Here is a 15,056-nt window from a genome sequence, read left to right as displayed (position 1 = left end):
GCTGTGCAGTCAAACGTCTTCTACATGAACATTTTGGAGTCCGGCTGACCAGAGGTTCAACATCCTGTCCTGAACCCGCACAGACATTTTAAAACAAAAATGATTTCCATTATTATCCAAGCTATGTTTTTGTTCACCTGACTGCCTTAAGACGAAGAAGAAAAAAACACGCTCATAAATGGACATGAAAAATAGGCCTGGTGCTCACGCGCACTGCTCGATGATTGGTCAATATCTCTGCAGCTGGTTCGAGCTGACCAACCACGTTCCAGTCCGCAAAACAACTTCTGCTCCGCGGTGCGGTCCGCCTGTCACGTTGCGCACATGGATCCGGGCTCGGTGACCACACCACACCCAGCTGACCGGAGCGGAGAGTCCTCTCCGGGGAACGCCTCGTGCAACAGCTGCATCCGGAGCACCGGCTGAGCACAGAGGAGGCGGCGGCCTCTCGACACGACGCGAGCCAGCCCGGAGCCCGATGTTTTCCCTGTAAAAAACTGTTCGAGAGTCGGCCTGCTCATGACTCCGCGCTTCCGCTTTCTCCTGGATTGAATGTTTTTCTCCTAAATATGGGATTATTTTTACAAGCTGCTGTCGCCTCCGTCTCTCCCACGGAGTCAGCGGCGGAGGAGGTAAGTTGAGCCCCACATACATATGACGAGCTATCAGCTGACCCCCGGCTGAGTTACTAAAGAGTCCGAGCGAGCTCGGAGAATGTTGTTTTCTGACGGCTTGTGTCGCCTAAAGCCGAGAGAAGCAAAGAGGTTCTCCGGGTGAGCAGCCTGTTAGCTTCCGTGGCTAACCCAGTTAGCATGGCTAAGGTGTTTTTATTTTCCGGAGTCTGCGTGTCTGCTGCGGACTCCTCGCCTTCTCTCAGGTTACCAAAGTTCTTTAAGAAGATTTTTTTTCACATTCGAGCGACCGTCCTGACAAACATCACACGCGTTCACGTTACTAACAGGCCCCGCAACGCTGCAAGCTAGAAAAACACTTAGCAGGCTAACATTTCTGTTAAAGTTTGTGTCAGGTTATAGTAGATATCAGGGTTTGACTTGTTATCACTAAAGGTAGAGACAAACTCTTTTTTGGAAAGCGTTTGGTCTTGCTTTTGGTTATTACGAACATTGAAAATGTTGTTCATGTATCACTTTGTGTTACATATTTCTGAAGGGCTTTATAAATAAAGTTTGATTTGATTCTTTAAAGTCTCGCGATTCTTCATGAGTGATCCCAGGAACAGAACAGAAGGTGTTTTTAAAGACAGCTCTGGCCTTCACCCACTTTCATGCTTTAGAAATCCTGTGACATAATCCTTGGCATTCTGTGTCCACTTTAATGTCAGCATTAATGCTGTGAGGTTCACCTGCAGCTCCGCCTCTCGCTGCTCCAGGTGTAGACAGATCCACATTCTGGTTGTGACTACTGATTTCATAATGAGAGGTCAGCTGTAACAAAGGCATATCACTGCAGGGCGACGGTTGCTCTCAGAACACCAGCATTTTTAGTTTATTTTTTAAGGCAATAAACATACCAACAATATAAATGTTCTTACTTGTGGTTGTTCACCTTTTGCCATATCCCTTCAGGGGTCGCCACAGCACAGAACCGGCTTTCACTAATTGGCTCAGCTGGTTTGGCAGAGATTTTTACAGCTGGAGTCCTTCCTGACACAACCCTGTATTTTCTCCGTGCTGGGGACCGGCACAGGGGGCCCCAGTCTTGGGGTCTTTTGTGGTTACATAGCTGGACAGTAGCATAAGGGGTCCTGACCAAGGACCCACACTGGATGAGGATCATCGCGGCCCCTGGGGCAACCAAAAATAGGTTCCCATGAAGTTACTAACACGCGGCCAATTGAGACACCCAGCCACCAGCAAACGTACTCTAGTAACTTTTTTAAAAATTTTGTTTTAAAAGCATTTTTTTTTTGTTAAAGTATTTTTCTTTAGAAGATTAAACAAAAAATCGGCTGTAAATGTGTTTCCAAGGACTTCTTACCTGTTTTATAATTCATTGTTTGGTTACTTAAGTAATGCTGTTGTAGAAGTAATTCTACTTCTGCTTGACTGCAGCCTGTGACTCATAAGGCCCCTCCAGTCAATGTCAGTGCAGATGCACATCCACAGCCACACACATGCAGTCTGGTTGAATCAAAAAGTGAAAGAAACCTCAGGAGAATGGCAACAGTCCAACTTTAAGCGTGAAAGCTAACGGGTATCAGTGTTGCAGTTCTCTTTTGAAAGTGGCAGCACTTTTCTGGCTGGTTAACACCTTGTGTGCAGAATGTGTTGCGACAGTTTTCTTTGCTAAATGGAGCAGAGGGAGGCTTTTTTTAATAGATGGTCCATCAATGAGCTGAGAAGTGGTCAGATATCGGGTCTAGAGCTCAGCCCTTTCTAATGAGGATGGCGTGTTTGTTCACAGAGGACAGTTGGTCTTTGAAGGTTTTCTAGAAAAATGGCAGACCAGAGTAGTCAGTGGAAGTGGTTTGGGTAATTTGGGATGAGGTAAAGGATGTGTGTGTGTGTTTATAATAAATATGACAACAAAGATCTAAGTTGGAACCTTTTCAAACGAAGATGCTCATCATTTGTATCAATCTGTACGGCTGTTAGTGAAGAAGTTGCTTGAATGCATTTGTTTTCCATCAGTTGTCATAAATGAATCACTTTCTAAAATAATTGAGCCGTTTTTCCTTCTTTTGTTTTTGTTTGTTTTAGGGGGACCAAAACCCAACCAAGCAAATGTGGGAGCATAGATTTATGTGGGACAGTGCGGGTCACAGAGAGGTACTGTAGTCCTAACTTAGGCATGTTGTTGATTTGTCTGACATGGAAATTAGTATGGGGGCTCCCTGCTAAAGCACATGATTCACATTTGATGATATTGTTTTGCTGTTTTTTGCTAAATGCGTGCGTTTAAAAGACTTGAGAGCCGTTTCATGCTTGTGCAGAGCGTGGGAATCTGCACGACCCTCTGAGATCCTGTAGGACCCCACAGAATGCCGTGTCCATTAACGGGGCAACAGATTCAGCTGCTGGGCAGTCAAGAGGGACACGTGGTCACTCGTACATTTGGATTTTCAGTCCTTTTCCACAGCCGAGATTTAACTTTGACACGAACCGAAGTTTGAGTCCAATAAATGCACCTTTTTCAGACACAAAAAGTAACCAGTCAAAGACTTGTTTCACTGAGCGCTGCCTTTAAAGTAGTTCTTAAGAGGGTTTAGTAAGAAGGTCTCATGTGCACACAGACTACCTTCACTTGTCCCTCCTGCACATGATGCACAACTTTGGTCCCCCAAGTCCAGTTCTTACCGTTCAGGCGTCCCAGCAGTGGTTGATGGGTTTTTTGACAGGAAACGCCATTGTTTCTTGAGCGATCCCTCCAGCTCCTCAGATGTTGGGTTTCAAGGGTTCATCAGTGTCAGCGCTGTGCCTCATTTTGATCAGAGATACTTTTTGTGGCTGAGCCAAAGAATATTGAAGAGGGGGTGTGGGCAGGACTGTGAGGTGGATCAGGTCTATGCCCAAGGACCTAACGAAGTTCACGTCCTGTCGCCGTTTCTGAGGAGATTTTCAACTCTTTTCAGCAGCTTCTTATTAAGGCATATTATGTTGCAGCGCTGCAGTCGCTTCAGTAACCAGATCAGTCTTTAATCAGCGTTTCAGCATGAGAGAGGTGGATTGTTTGGTTGTTGCATACTCAAAAGGGAGATGGGAATCTGGTCTTTGCGGATTCGTTGCTCAGTCGGTTGTTTGCCAAGACAAGCTGAGATTGTTTTGTTTAGAGCAGACGTTTTTGTTTCCCTTGGTTATTGCATGTGTTTGTTCTGTGAATCCTGCGCCGTCCCGCACTGAGCGTCCTGTCTGGCAGGCAGATGTGAGGAAAACAAGTCTCACCGAGATGAGAAACAGGAGATGCCGTGAAATCGTCCTGTGCCCAGCTGGCTTTTCAGGAATGTCGTGTTGATAAACAGGCCTGCACTTCTTCTCCCTGTCAGCGTTTTCTGATGTTCGGGTCTGGTGTGTCACTGATCTGTGTTTCTGCCTCTCGCTTTCTCACTGCCTGATCATCCTGCAGAGGAGTAGCTTGGAGCTCTGCTGGAGCTTGGAAATTTCCGTAAAGCAATCCGTGTCCAGTGTTTGGGCTGCGTTGGAGTGGGCTGAGGGTTGGTGTGTGGGTAGGGTCGAGAAGCAAAGAAACAGACGGGCTCAGCATTTGCTTCCAGTTTCTGGATCAGGACTCTTCATGTCCCTGGATGCAGGAGCTCCGCCGGTAATGGAAACCCCACTTTCTCATCTTCTTCTGCACTCTGAGGTGACTGAACAGATCCGACTGGACTTTTTGAACAACTTTTTCTGCCCTTCCTATTGACCATCCACCCTGTGTTCTTCCACCTGTTGGCTTTTCACAGTGTGGATGGCTGGTTTTGGTTGTCCATGCTGCTCATTTGCTGTATTGACAGTTGACACAAGACAACATGTTGTTGGAGTTCAGACAGTCGACTTCTGTTGGGGTTTGTTCAGTTTTCTGATCCGATCTGCTTTTATTCTGAATTAATTCATGCATTAAAACCTGAAGGATTTTGTGGGTTGACACACGTCTGAAAGCGTCTCGCTCTCATGACTGAGGTTCTTCAGGCTTGCAGATATTTCTAGAAACGAATGAACCCTAGTTTTCCATTGGTGGAGTGAGGCAAGTTGTATCTCTAATGAATCTGCTAAATATGAAGGAATATTTTCAGCATCTTTGTTTCCCTTAAAACTTCTGGGATGCTTTAATTTTTTTTTCTTTTTTACCTGAGGGCACAAAATGACAACTGAGTCTGCAGACAATAGTAAAATAAATCAATAAAAACTGTCGTTGGCCTTTCAAAGGGCTCGTCGGGGGATACTTTTTAGACTGTATCATTGCTAAATTGATGGATTGAAAGCATAACTCTGAATAAGTGGCACTGGCATCAGCAGCTCCTTCCTGAAACTGCACCATGTTTTGTTTTTGTTTCCAGAAGAACACAAAGTTAAACAAGATAAAATCAGGAATGATTTACAACAAATTATTATTGAACCTAGATAAAACCAAAGTGATGTTTTTTGGTAACAGCTACGCCAATACTGAGCTCTCAATTAAAATGAATAATGTCTCAATTAAAAGTGTTACAGAAATCAAATTCTTAGGGGTTTTTAATCGATGACAAACCAAGTTGGAAGCAACACATCAGACACATACAATCTAAAGTCTCCAAAAGTGTTTCAATCATAAATAAATCTAAACCTATAATAGAATACAACAGTAGATATTTATTGTACTGCTCCTTAATATTACCATATTTGACCTACTGTATAGAAATTTGGGGGAATAACATCTTGTCTTTTTACTTTAAAGCTATCTTGATCATACAAAGAATTTATTTTATCAATCCAGACTTTTAAAACTTTATGACCTTGTGGATTTTTACACTGCGCTACTTCTATACATAGCTAGCGGGAAATCGTTACCATTCAACATCCAAAAACAGTTCTTAGAAAATGAAGGAGGCTTCAAACTGGGGATGTAGGAACTTCAAGATCAAACTGATAAGAACCACAAAGAAAAGTTTCTGTGTGTCGGTGTGTGGCATTAAACTCTGGAACGGGTTACGTAATGAGCTCAAACAATGTTCAAATATCCAAATATTCAAGAAAATGTATAAAGAAACTCTGATTTCATGATATGAAGATAAGATGAGTTAAGGATCAACAGGTGTTTGAATAATTCCAAATACATGTGTGAACTTTATTTTGGTGAAATAATCAAAGCTCAGTTAGTGTTACATTGTAATGTGCAATGATGATCACTGAAATGTTTTAAATGACAATCTATAAACCATTGATTTTCTTTACTTGATCTGCAATGTGTAGCAATAATCACTGGTTTAATGTGATAATAAATGTGTTCTAATAATAATCAATGGTTATTACATGATGGTTATCTAAAGTGTGAATCATTAACGTTCACTGATAGGATGTAAGAATTCTTTCTCAGGATAATCAATAAGCACTTGGATTGTGTTACTTGATAACTTGATCTGAAATGTGTACAGCAATGATATCTGGATTCATATGAAGTTGTTTGTGATTGTAATCAATTAGTATTACATATTTGTGACATGATGTGTGATTTATGAATGAAATCATGAAGGGATGTTTTCAGATGATAATCAATATGCACTGGATTTTGTAATTTGAAAATAATCTACCTGATCAGAACCGGATTACGAAAACTATGCAAAACTATCTAATCAACTCAGTAGGGGTGGGATTATATAAACTCGCTTCATCCCACTAAGCTCAGCATGTCTTTAGTTAATGATCACTATATTTAATTAAGCAAATGTAACTTGGTGTATCTTTCTTTTTGTCTGTTTTTTTAATCTATGCATTTCATGAATTTCTTAAAATGCTAATTTAGTCGCTTATTTCATGCATTTCTGTAACGAGTTTGATAAATCTTTTTTTTTTGCATTGATTAATATTTGAAATTTAAAAAAATCAAATAAAATCCAAAACAGTCCAAAAATAAACCAAACACGGCGCAGTAAAGTAATAGTCACGTCTACAAAAGCAAGCTGATTCATAAAAACAGTTGTTTTTGGGGAGAAATGTTTGCTTTTCTGTTGGTTTCCAAGGAAAGAATTCAGCTTTATTCAGTAAAGTTCAGGGTTTTTTAAGTTGAAACAGTCACGTAGAATCTGGTTTTCATGAGTAAATTGATATCAGATTGGATATTTGACAAACTAATGTAGAATTATTATTATAATAATAATAATCTTAAACTTATGAATTGAAATGGATTCAGTATTTTAGAAGTTAAACTAGCTCCCAGTAACTCGGCACACAGCTGAAGCTTTGAGGTCTGGAAGTGATATGACCTTCATTTAATAACTTTCTCTATTTCTGTAAAGGGCTGATTTCAAACAGTAAAACTGTTTTAACACATTTTTTATCAAGTTCTTCTCTTTAGTCTTGTTAATAAATGCAGTACGCTGTTTTATTTGATGCAGTAATACCCTCAGAGATTTGTCCTCGTCCCTCTGCTTTACTGAGTTTCATTTTTATGTAGATTCTGTCTCTGCAGCCTGACCGGTTTCTCTTAGTAAACTGGATCAGAACTTTTGGAAGTGTGTTTGAAGTCAGTGTGATAAGTGCGTTCTTCTCATTTTTGGAGGACGCTATGGGAATGGTCGGATGGGATTTAATTAGACCTGGTCAGTATCGGGACACTCATGAAGCCGCCGTGGATCATCTGTCAGCACCTGCTGGCCTTCATCCTAAGACTTCACCGAAATACGAGAGGGTGAAATGACCAAGTGATGACATTTTTGTCTGAGGAGTCACCTTCGCTGTGTTGTCAATCTAGACTACAAAACAAGTGGCGGGCAGAACTCTGACACCACAGAGGTGAAGGATGTGTACTGTAAACAACAATCAGGCAGGAACTCTGCTTATTGCCGTGCACATACAGCTGCAAGCACAAAAGGCCAAAGTACAGTGCTGCTTTAAACATAGTTTTCATTTTAGGTCTTGATTTATCGTCTACTTTACTTGAAGTGACCGTGTTTCTCCTCCTCCTTTTGCAGAACCTGCTTCGCTGTGAGGGCGTGAACAACCAGACCTACTTCTGTGAGGCTGGACACTGCTGTGGAGAATCCCAGTGCTGTAGTTACTATTATGAGCTGTGGTGTAAGTCTTTGTCCATGTTTCTAGTTTCCTGCCTAACCCCCTCTGTTTTTACATCCTTTTTTTTTGCTAAATAAGATTTTCACTGACGTGAACCTCCTCAGTGAGTCTGAGCTGCATGGCAGGTTGTTTTTTTTTTTTTAAGGTCACAGTTTTTCTTCTCAAAACCAAAATAAACCTTTGAAACCTTTTGTTCAAAAGCAACCGTCTCTTGGATGGTCCTCCTGGTTCTGCAGGTGTGAAAGCTCACCTGAACTCTGGGTTAGACCGAGCGAAAGACCTCTGGTCGTCTCTAGAACGAGGGTGTCTGTACTCTTGCACATGAACTCTGGTGCAGTTTACTTCAGTGTGAATGCAGACGGACTGCCTTGCGATGCAAAAACAGTAAATGAGTTAGGCGCCGCCCACTTGGAGTTGAAAACAACTAAATGTTGGTCATAGGACAGATGAGACCATAAACAGTTGAAAAAAGTCAAAAGTCGAAAGTTGTTCCTCTTCAAGGTTCAAAGGTCTGTAATGTTCTGCATAGGTACACTTCACAAATTAATCTAGGAAATCATGTTTGATTCTTATAGAATTTATTTGTATGATGGTGCAAAAAAATCCGTATTTGGTCAATAACAAATATTCACCTCAATGCTTTGTGATTTAACCCTGGTTTCAGTGACAGAGGTCAAAGGTTTCCTGTCCACCAGGCTTGGACACATTGTAGCTAGCAGCTGTTCTGGTCTATTTTTCCATGAACGTCTTCTCAAAATCTGTGATGTTTTGGGGGCTGTCGCTGGGCTTTCTCATTCTCTATTGGATTGGAACCCAAAGGCTAGCTAGATCCCTCCACAACCATGAAGAACGTTTGACGTAGCCCCTCCTTTCGGTTCAGTTCAGAATTTCATAGGGCTCGGTTCGCCACATTTCGGTTCTGTTTAACAAATCTGCCTGATATGAGCTGCTATTTTATGAACTATTATTTTGTTGTTATTTATTGCATCTGTTTTGCTTCTGAACACCTGAATTTCTCCCTTGGGAGATTAATAACGTTTTTAACTCTCGATGTATCTATTTTCTGTATTTTTCGGTACAAAAAACTAAGGCAGAAAGAAATTACTCACAAAATGCAGTTATTGGTTTTACATAACAATAAATAAAATTGACCTATGTAGGTGATCTGCTTACTAAAATAAGAAAAACTATTCGCTGCCAGGAACCAAAAGCTTTGGATAATTAACACTGGCCTGGAAAAAACCTTCTAACTTGCACATTTTTTTTCTTGTAGACCCGATTGTTACAGTCGGGTGATGCCGTTTTAAGTTCGTTAACAGATTAGATGTATTACTGTGGCATTCGCTAACTTTGTGTAACAATGTCAACACACAGCATTTGACTTATTTAATTGTGTTTTCCCTTCATGGATTCCGACCACGTGTGGAGTAGGATGAGGCAAGCTAGTGAATTAGCAGCTCGGCTCTCGTTTCCTCGCTACCAGTGACAAAGCAGCTGGGTCGTTACAATCCATATGCGGCTAAAAAAGATAAAACGAACTGAAACGGTACAGAAGGGAACCGAGCCGAAACTGCCGTACTGAAAAGGTTCGGTTCAACCACGTGAATCGTTACACCCCTAGTTTTTGAGATCATTGTCATAAAGAATGATCCAGATGCGTTTCATCCTCAATGTGCAGACTGATGGACGGAGCTTTTTGTCCAAATCTCACCATACGTGGATCCTTTCACGCTTTACTTCATATGGATCAGTCGTCATTAGGGATGGGTACCGAGCCCCAGTATTGAACGAGCCCCCAGTATCCATGAGATCTGACCTCTACGGTTCTGCTATCGGTACTGGAGAAGTCGCCCTTTTTTTGTGTCCCACAATATCTCAACGTTATCTGCCATATTTAACTCACCAAGTCAGTCAATTTTCCATTAATTAATGATATTAATTTTGCTATTCTCGCTGAAGAGGAGAGGTCTGTCTGGCTATTTGTGTGCATGGGGGGGGGGCTGTTGTTCAGACAGTACGCGGCGCGCGCACACACACTAGACAAGGCAGCGGACACACGAAGAATGAAGAACTGTTGGCTTTCTGCAATCTACCTCCACCATGTTCCCCTATGCAACTGGATTTTATTTTAGAGTGAACAGTTTAGTTAATTTGTTTTATATTTCCATCATGGCAGCATTTTTTCAAGACATTGCAGTTTATTTTTCTTTAAATGACTTCTTTTTTCATGTGTTTTACTTTTCAAGATGGAAAATGTATACAGTAAAATGTTTTGTTGCATAATGAGGAAATAAAACATTTTATGTTCTTAATTTGTTATTTATTTTTCGTCCTCAAAACGTATCAATAAAGTATCGTTAAAATACTGGATCGATGAGCAGTATCAATAAGAGTAGTAGTACCGTTAAAACCTTAACGATACCCATCCCTAGTCGTCATGTTCCCTTTGAAGAGAAGCAGGCCCAAAGCGTGACGTCTCCACTCCCATGCTTCACAGTGGGTATGGTGTTCTTGGATGCTTCCCGGAATTCTTCTTCCTTCAAACTCAGCAAGTGGCGTTTATTCCAGAGTTTCATTTTGGTCTCATCTGACCAAATGACATTCTACCCATCCTCCTCTAGATCCTCCAGATGATGTCCAGAGAACTTTAGCTGTGGACAAGGGCTGACGTGAGCAGGGGGACCTTTGAAGCACGTCAGGATTTGATTTTGTTGTGTGTTTCAATAGAAGAGCTTCTTAAAGAAATAACAGGTCTGAGACCTGGGAATTAATAAGCAATATTAAACAAAAAAAATCTTTGAAAATGAAACTTTTTTTCTTTATATATTACAACACAGGTGTCACATGACTGTTGACCTTCTGATTTGAAATCACTGATATTGTTGGTGAAACCAGAACTGTAAGTTTTCTTCACAGAGAGTAGCAGCAGGAGTCTGATAAGCTGCTATCTCTAACAACCCCCCCCCCCCCCCCCCCCCCCCCCCGCTGACTAAGCCACAACGGTTTCCAGTTTAAAAAGAAAAACGGCTGGACATCAGTTGGCTTGCAGCTCCGCTTGTTTTTAGAATATTATGGATTTTTTGCATTTAAATGATCCTCACAAAGTGAACCAAAACTTTCTGTCCTGCTGATGTTTTCTCCAAATTTTCTATTTTAAAGCTAGAGATCACCTGTTGATCCGAGCTTTGTGTTGGAGGTGTGGTTGCTTCTCCTGTTGTGTGCACGTTGATGCACAGAAAGAGCTATTTGAAAAGGGAAAAACAAACCTGTGCTGCTCTTCCTCAGGGTTTTGGCTGGTGTGGGCCATCATCTTCATTTTAAGCTGCTGCTGCGTGTGTCACCATCGCCGCACCAAACACCGGCTGCAGCAGCAACAACGGCAGCACGAGATCAACCTCATCGCCTACCGGGAGGCTCACAACTACCCGTCCGTGCCCTTCTACTTCAGTAAGAGTCGCCTCCGTCACGCAGCATGCGTCACAGATCTCTGTGATCCAGATCCCAAAAAGATGGCAGTAACGTCAAAGCTCTGGGTCATGTATGGAAAGCAGCAGAGTTGTTGTCTCTCTGAACCTTGCTGGTGGTTTCCATTAAACCAGGGGTGTCAAACTCCAGGCGATCAGGGCCGGTGTAGGTACCAAAACTGTTGGGCCTGCAATAAGTGTTCTGGGGCATGACACTAATGATGACGTCACACTACGGTAACCCCACTTGGACAAACTGCTCGGGCTCTACATATTTTCATTTCAGGTTTCCTTTTGTAACTTAACGTTCATTTCCTTCATAACTTGTGTCTGACATTATTCTTTGTAATGTTTATATTTTACCAACACCCACTTTGTAAAAAGGTCTGTGGCTGTTCGAACGAACCTGCTGCTCCGCATGAGCAAACCGTGTCTCTGAGCAGAGCAGCTGGAGTCTCGTAGCTTCCTGTTTGCAGGCGGCTGTGTTTGTGTGTGCTTTGTTACGGTGTGCGGTCCGGAGAAGGGTTCAGACCGCTGTCCGTTGGACTGCTCTGCGTGAGGGGGCTGCCGGTCAGTTCTGCCAATAATAAAGCACTGGCCACACGGATTTAAAAAGCTTTAAGCAAACATGCACTTCATAATAATCATAGCAATAAGAAAAGCCCGTTTAGAAGATCATCTCGCTCTATGTCAGAGCTTTGTTTGTTTACAACGGAACTCATAACTTCCACGATTGCACCAGAATTTGTCCGGACCAGTCACTTTCTTACACGTCATCAGACCAACATACAGCCAATCAAATCGTGTGACGTCATCATTAGTCGAACACTTATTGCAAGACGAAGCGTTTTGGTACCTACACCAGCCTCCTGGTTTACAGAATTCCTGCCTTATCTGCTGCTAATCACCTGGATCAGGTGTGTTTAGCCAATAAGGAGCAGGTTGACCCTGGGCCTCGAGGCCCGGGTTCTGACACCCCTGCATTACGCAGCGTGACCCACATTTGGCTCTCTGCGGTTTCACAGTGACTTCAGCTGAGTCCTGATTGTCTTTCTTTACCTCCTCAGGGTTTCTGCCCAACTACCTCCTTCCCGACTATGAGGAGGTGGTTAACCGGCCGCCGACTCCGCCCCCGCCTTACACCGCCTTACTGACAGGACCGTCCTCGGTGGCTTCCAGCCCCCTAAATCCTGAGCAGCAGGACGGCCACTGTTCCACCGTCCAGCCCCCCCCAGGCCCTCCCACCTCGGACAGCCTGTGCTGCCGACCCACGGAGGAGCCGCCCCCCGTCTCTTTGGACTTCACGCCGAAGGCTGAAGGGAAACGCGTGCAGACCGCAGAAAATGCAGACACGATACTACGAGGGGGGGGGCTCGGCATGGAGCGGCTGTCCAGCCAGGGGGTGAAGGGGGACAGCGAGGAAGATTGCAGGGACCCGCTGATGAAGGACTTCAGTCTCTCAGAGGACAAGGAGCGCCTCCCCAACGGCAGGAGGAGGCGCTTCACAGGGGACTCCGGGATTGAGGTGTGCGTGTGCGGCACGCGCGGAAGCGGCGTCTGCGGGGGGGCCGGAGGGACTGGCCAGGAATGCAAGGAGTTGAGGGAGCTGGAGAGCCTGCTGGGACAGGACGAAGGAGACGACGACGATGAGGAGGGGGGGGAGGGGTCCGGGGACTTCTGCGACAGCTGTGGTCATGGAGCCTCGCTCCGGGGGGAGGACGACCCGCCGCCTGGGGCTCCAGACAGGGGTCCGACGGGCTCTCCTTTGCCCCCTGACCACCCAGGCGGGAGTCCGCTCCAGGAACCCGTGTGCCTCCTCCTGCACACCATCAATGAGCAGGAGGGAGGGGCCCCCAGCAGCAGCTTGGAGGGCTGAAGGGGCCCCTCTGTCTGAGGGACTTATTGATTCTTTTTATGAGCATGCCCCCCCAACGCACCGCAGCAGTGGCCTTAATCTGTGCAGTTCTGCTTCATTTGGGGGGAGCCGTGGAGCTTACCCCCACCGCACACTCGCAGATCTGCATCAGTTCCGTCATTTACCACAAGCAGCAGTTGAGACTTCAGTCCTGGGGGGGGCAGGAGCCCTCAAAGGCTGTTCCTCGCTGCCACTGAACTGTTGAAGATCATGCACAGCAGGATCATTTTGGGAGGGGGGGATGCAGCATGGAGCTCCTCTGCGGTCATGCGACTGATACTGTACTAGATGTGCAAGGACATCATGCCGGGGGGGGGGGGGGGGGGGGGGGTACATGCTTGTAAATAGCTTTTCAGTGATTAAAAACCGCTCTGCCTGGAGGTTCACATCCTTTGACGAGTCGGAGCGCGAGCACTTCCTGTTTGCACAGTTTTTGTAGAAGTTGTAGCAGAAAACCCCCCCCAACTTTGTTTCCTGAGTCATCGGGACCGTCGGAGCATCAGCCAGTGAGGCTCCCAGATGCTGAGATTTTTACCCTGATATGATGATTGTAGCTCATGCCTGAAAAACCCGACTGTGCTGGAACAATCAGTGAAACTGAAAAAGCAGCTGCCAAAAACAGGAATGTTAATCTTCTTAGAGATTAAACGGAAAAGGGCGAGCGACTTCAGACCTCGTACTTGCGTGTCAGTCTCTTTCAGCAAGTTTCCACGCTCACCAGCTTTTACTTGACTTGAGACCATCTGTACTCGCAGTTTTCCCATGAACCTCCTTGACTGCTGCCTTACAATGGACCAGTGAGCGACGCTGAAATGCAGCTCAGCTGGTTTTAAGGAAAGTTCTGGTTTTCTTCAGCTCTTCATGTTCAGTTAAAACAGCGCAACGTTCTGTAGAAGACAAAAAGAAACCCCGTTAATCCTCACTTACTCCAGCACGACGACAAGCATCCAAGAGGGCAATCTGCTAAAGATGCAAAGGTTTGGAGGCTCCCATCTGACCGACTTCTTTTGTTTGCACAGCAGAAGATTAGAATTCTTCAAAAAGTGGAAAAATGTGCTAATGTTTGGTGCAAAATGAGATTAAAACGATGTGATAATTAATCTGCAATTATTCTGCATTGAAACTCAGGAGAGACGCTTCAGGCATGAGGCTTTCTTTACTCACTTTGACTCCACATCCAAAGTTTCTGAGCTGGTCTTGAATGCATCACAGATGCGTTCTGCTGTCAGTCATTTAGATTTCCAATTGGAACTGTGTTGAAAGCAAACAGCCCCCCCAGCCGTGTGCACACGCAGCCTCTGCTGGAGTTTTCCTCCCGAGTCAAACGGGTTAAATGGATTTCTGCTTCCATTCCCTGGGGAACATCTCTTAACTCCTCTTCAGTCTAAATGTCAGCTTCCTCCTGGAAAAGTGAGCTGCGTGGTTACTATAGTTTTCATCCATTATGGCCTAAATACACTCTGAAGTGCTTTAGATAGAAATGCTTTTGTAAACTCAAAAAAGTGTACTTGGAAACTTTTAGTTAAGGAGCTCTTTTTCATATCATTCATTTTAAAATTGAAAGGGTTTATATAAAGAATGAAGAAACCACTTTATATTTGGAAGTGCTGTACGATATTCTGTAGCTTTATTCTGAACCAAAATGTGTTTTTCATCTCTTTTTAAAGGAAATCATTAGCGATATTAGTACGAACCGTTTTGGGTATTAAGTTCTACTTTTGAGGAAAGAGTTAAACTTTTGTTAAGATTTTAATCTGAGGTTGTTTGAAGGGTTAATCCTACTAACTGTATACGTTTGTAAAGATATTGGCTGATTTTGCCAAAGACACTTTGTTATGGTTTGTGCTTTTGCACAAACTTGTTTGAATGTTTCGATCATAAGCCATTCATTGTAAGATGGATGTATGTTCAATAAACATCGGATTTACACAAACCCATGTCTCCCACGTCGCATGT

The 15,056-nt window shown here is 43.8% G+C and overlaps 1 protein-coding gene across 3 annotated transcripts; it reads left to right on the top strand.

The window, feature by feature from the left end:
- Window positions 1-46: 46 nt before the first annotated feature.
- wbp1lb (WW domain binding protein 1-like b) lies at window positions 47-15,033 on the top strand. 3 transcript variants are annotated; one of them, XM_078931761.1, is made up of 5 exons: window positions 260-632; window positions 2,721-2,789; window positions 7,622-7,724; window positions 11,007-11,168; window positions 12,253-15,033. In XM_078931761.1, the coding sequence occupies exons 1-5, from the start codon at window positions 570-572 to the stop codon at window positions 13,059-13,061; spliced, it is 1,206 nt and encodes a 401-aa protein (XP_078787887.1). In that variant the 5' UTR covers window positions 260-569; the 3' UTR covers window positions 13,062-15,033. The 3 variants fall into 3 exon arrangements, with proteins under 3 accessions (XP_078787924.1, XP_078787887.1, XP_078787954.1); XM_078931798.1 differs by lacking the exon at window positions 2,721-2,789 and having other exon boundaries at window positions 47-632; XM_078931828.1 differs by lacking the exons at window positions 260-632; window positions 2,721-2,789 and adding an exon at window positions 4,036-4,320.
- The last annotated feature ends 23 nt before the right edge of the window (window positions 15,034-15,056 follow it).

The sequence above is a fragment of the Oryzias latipes genome, chromosome 1 (assembly GCF_053564925.1).
Source record: "Oryzias latipes strain Hd-rR chromosome 1, Olatipes_Hd-rR_3.1".
Taxonomy (NCBI): Eukaryota; Metazoa; Chordata; class Actinopteri; order Beloniformes; family Adrianichthyidae; genus Oryzias; species Oryzias latipes.
Note: the sequence above shows the minus strand (reverse complement) of the source record. Positions and strands in the feature narration are given on the sequence as shown.

What these genes read in the sequence shown, in the direction of transcription:
- wbp1lb (XM_078931761.1), top strand. Translation starts at nt 570, where the DNA reads ATGGGATTATTTTTACAAGCTGCTGTCGCCTCCGTCTCTCCCACGGAG. An exon ending in CGGAGTCAGCGGCGGAGGAG is followed by an intron (nt 633 to 2,720) that starts GTAAGTTGAGCC and finishes TGTTTGTTTTAG; the next exon opens with GGGGACCAAAACCCAACCAA. An exon ending in ACAGTGCGGGTCACAGAGAG is followed by an intron (nt 2,790 to 7,621) that starts GTACTGTAGTCC and finishes CTCCTTTTGCAG; the next exon opens with AACCTGCTTCGCTGTGAGGG.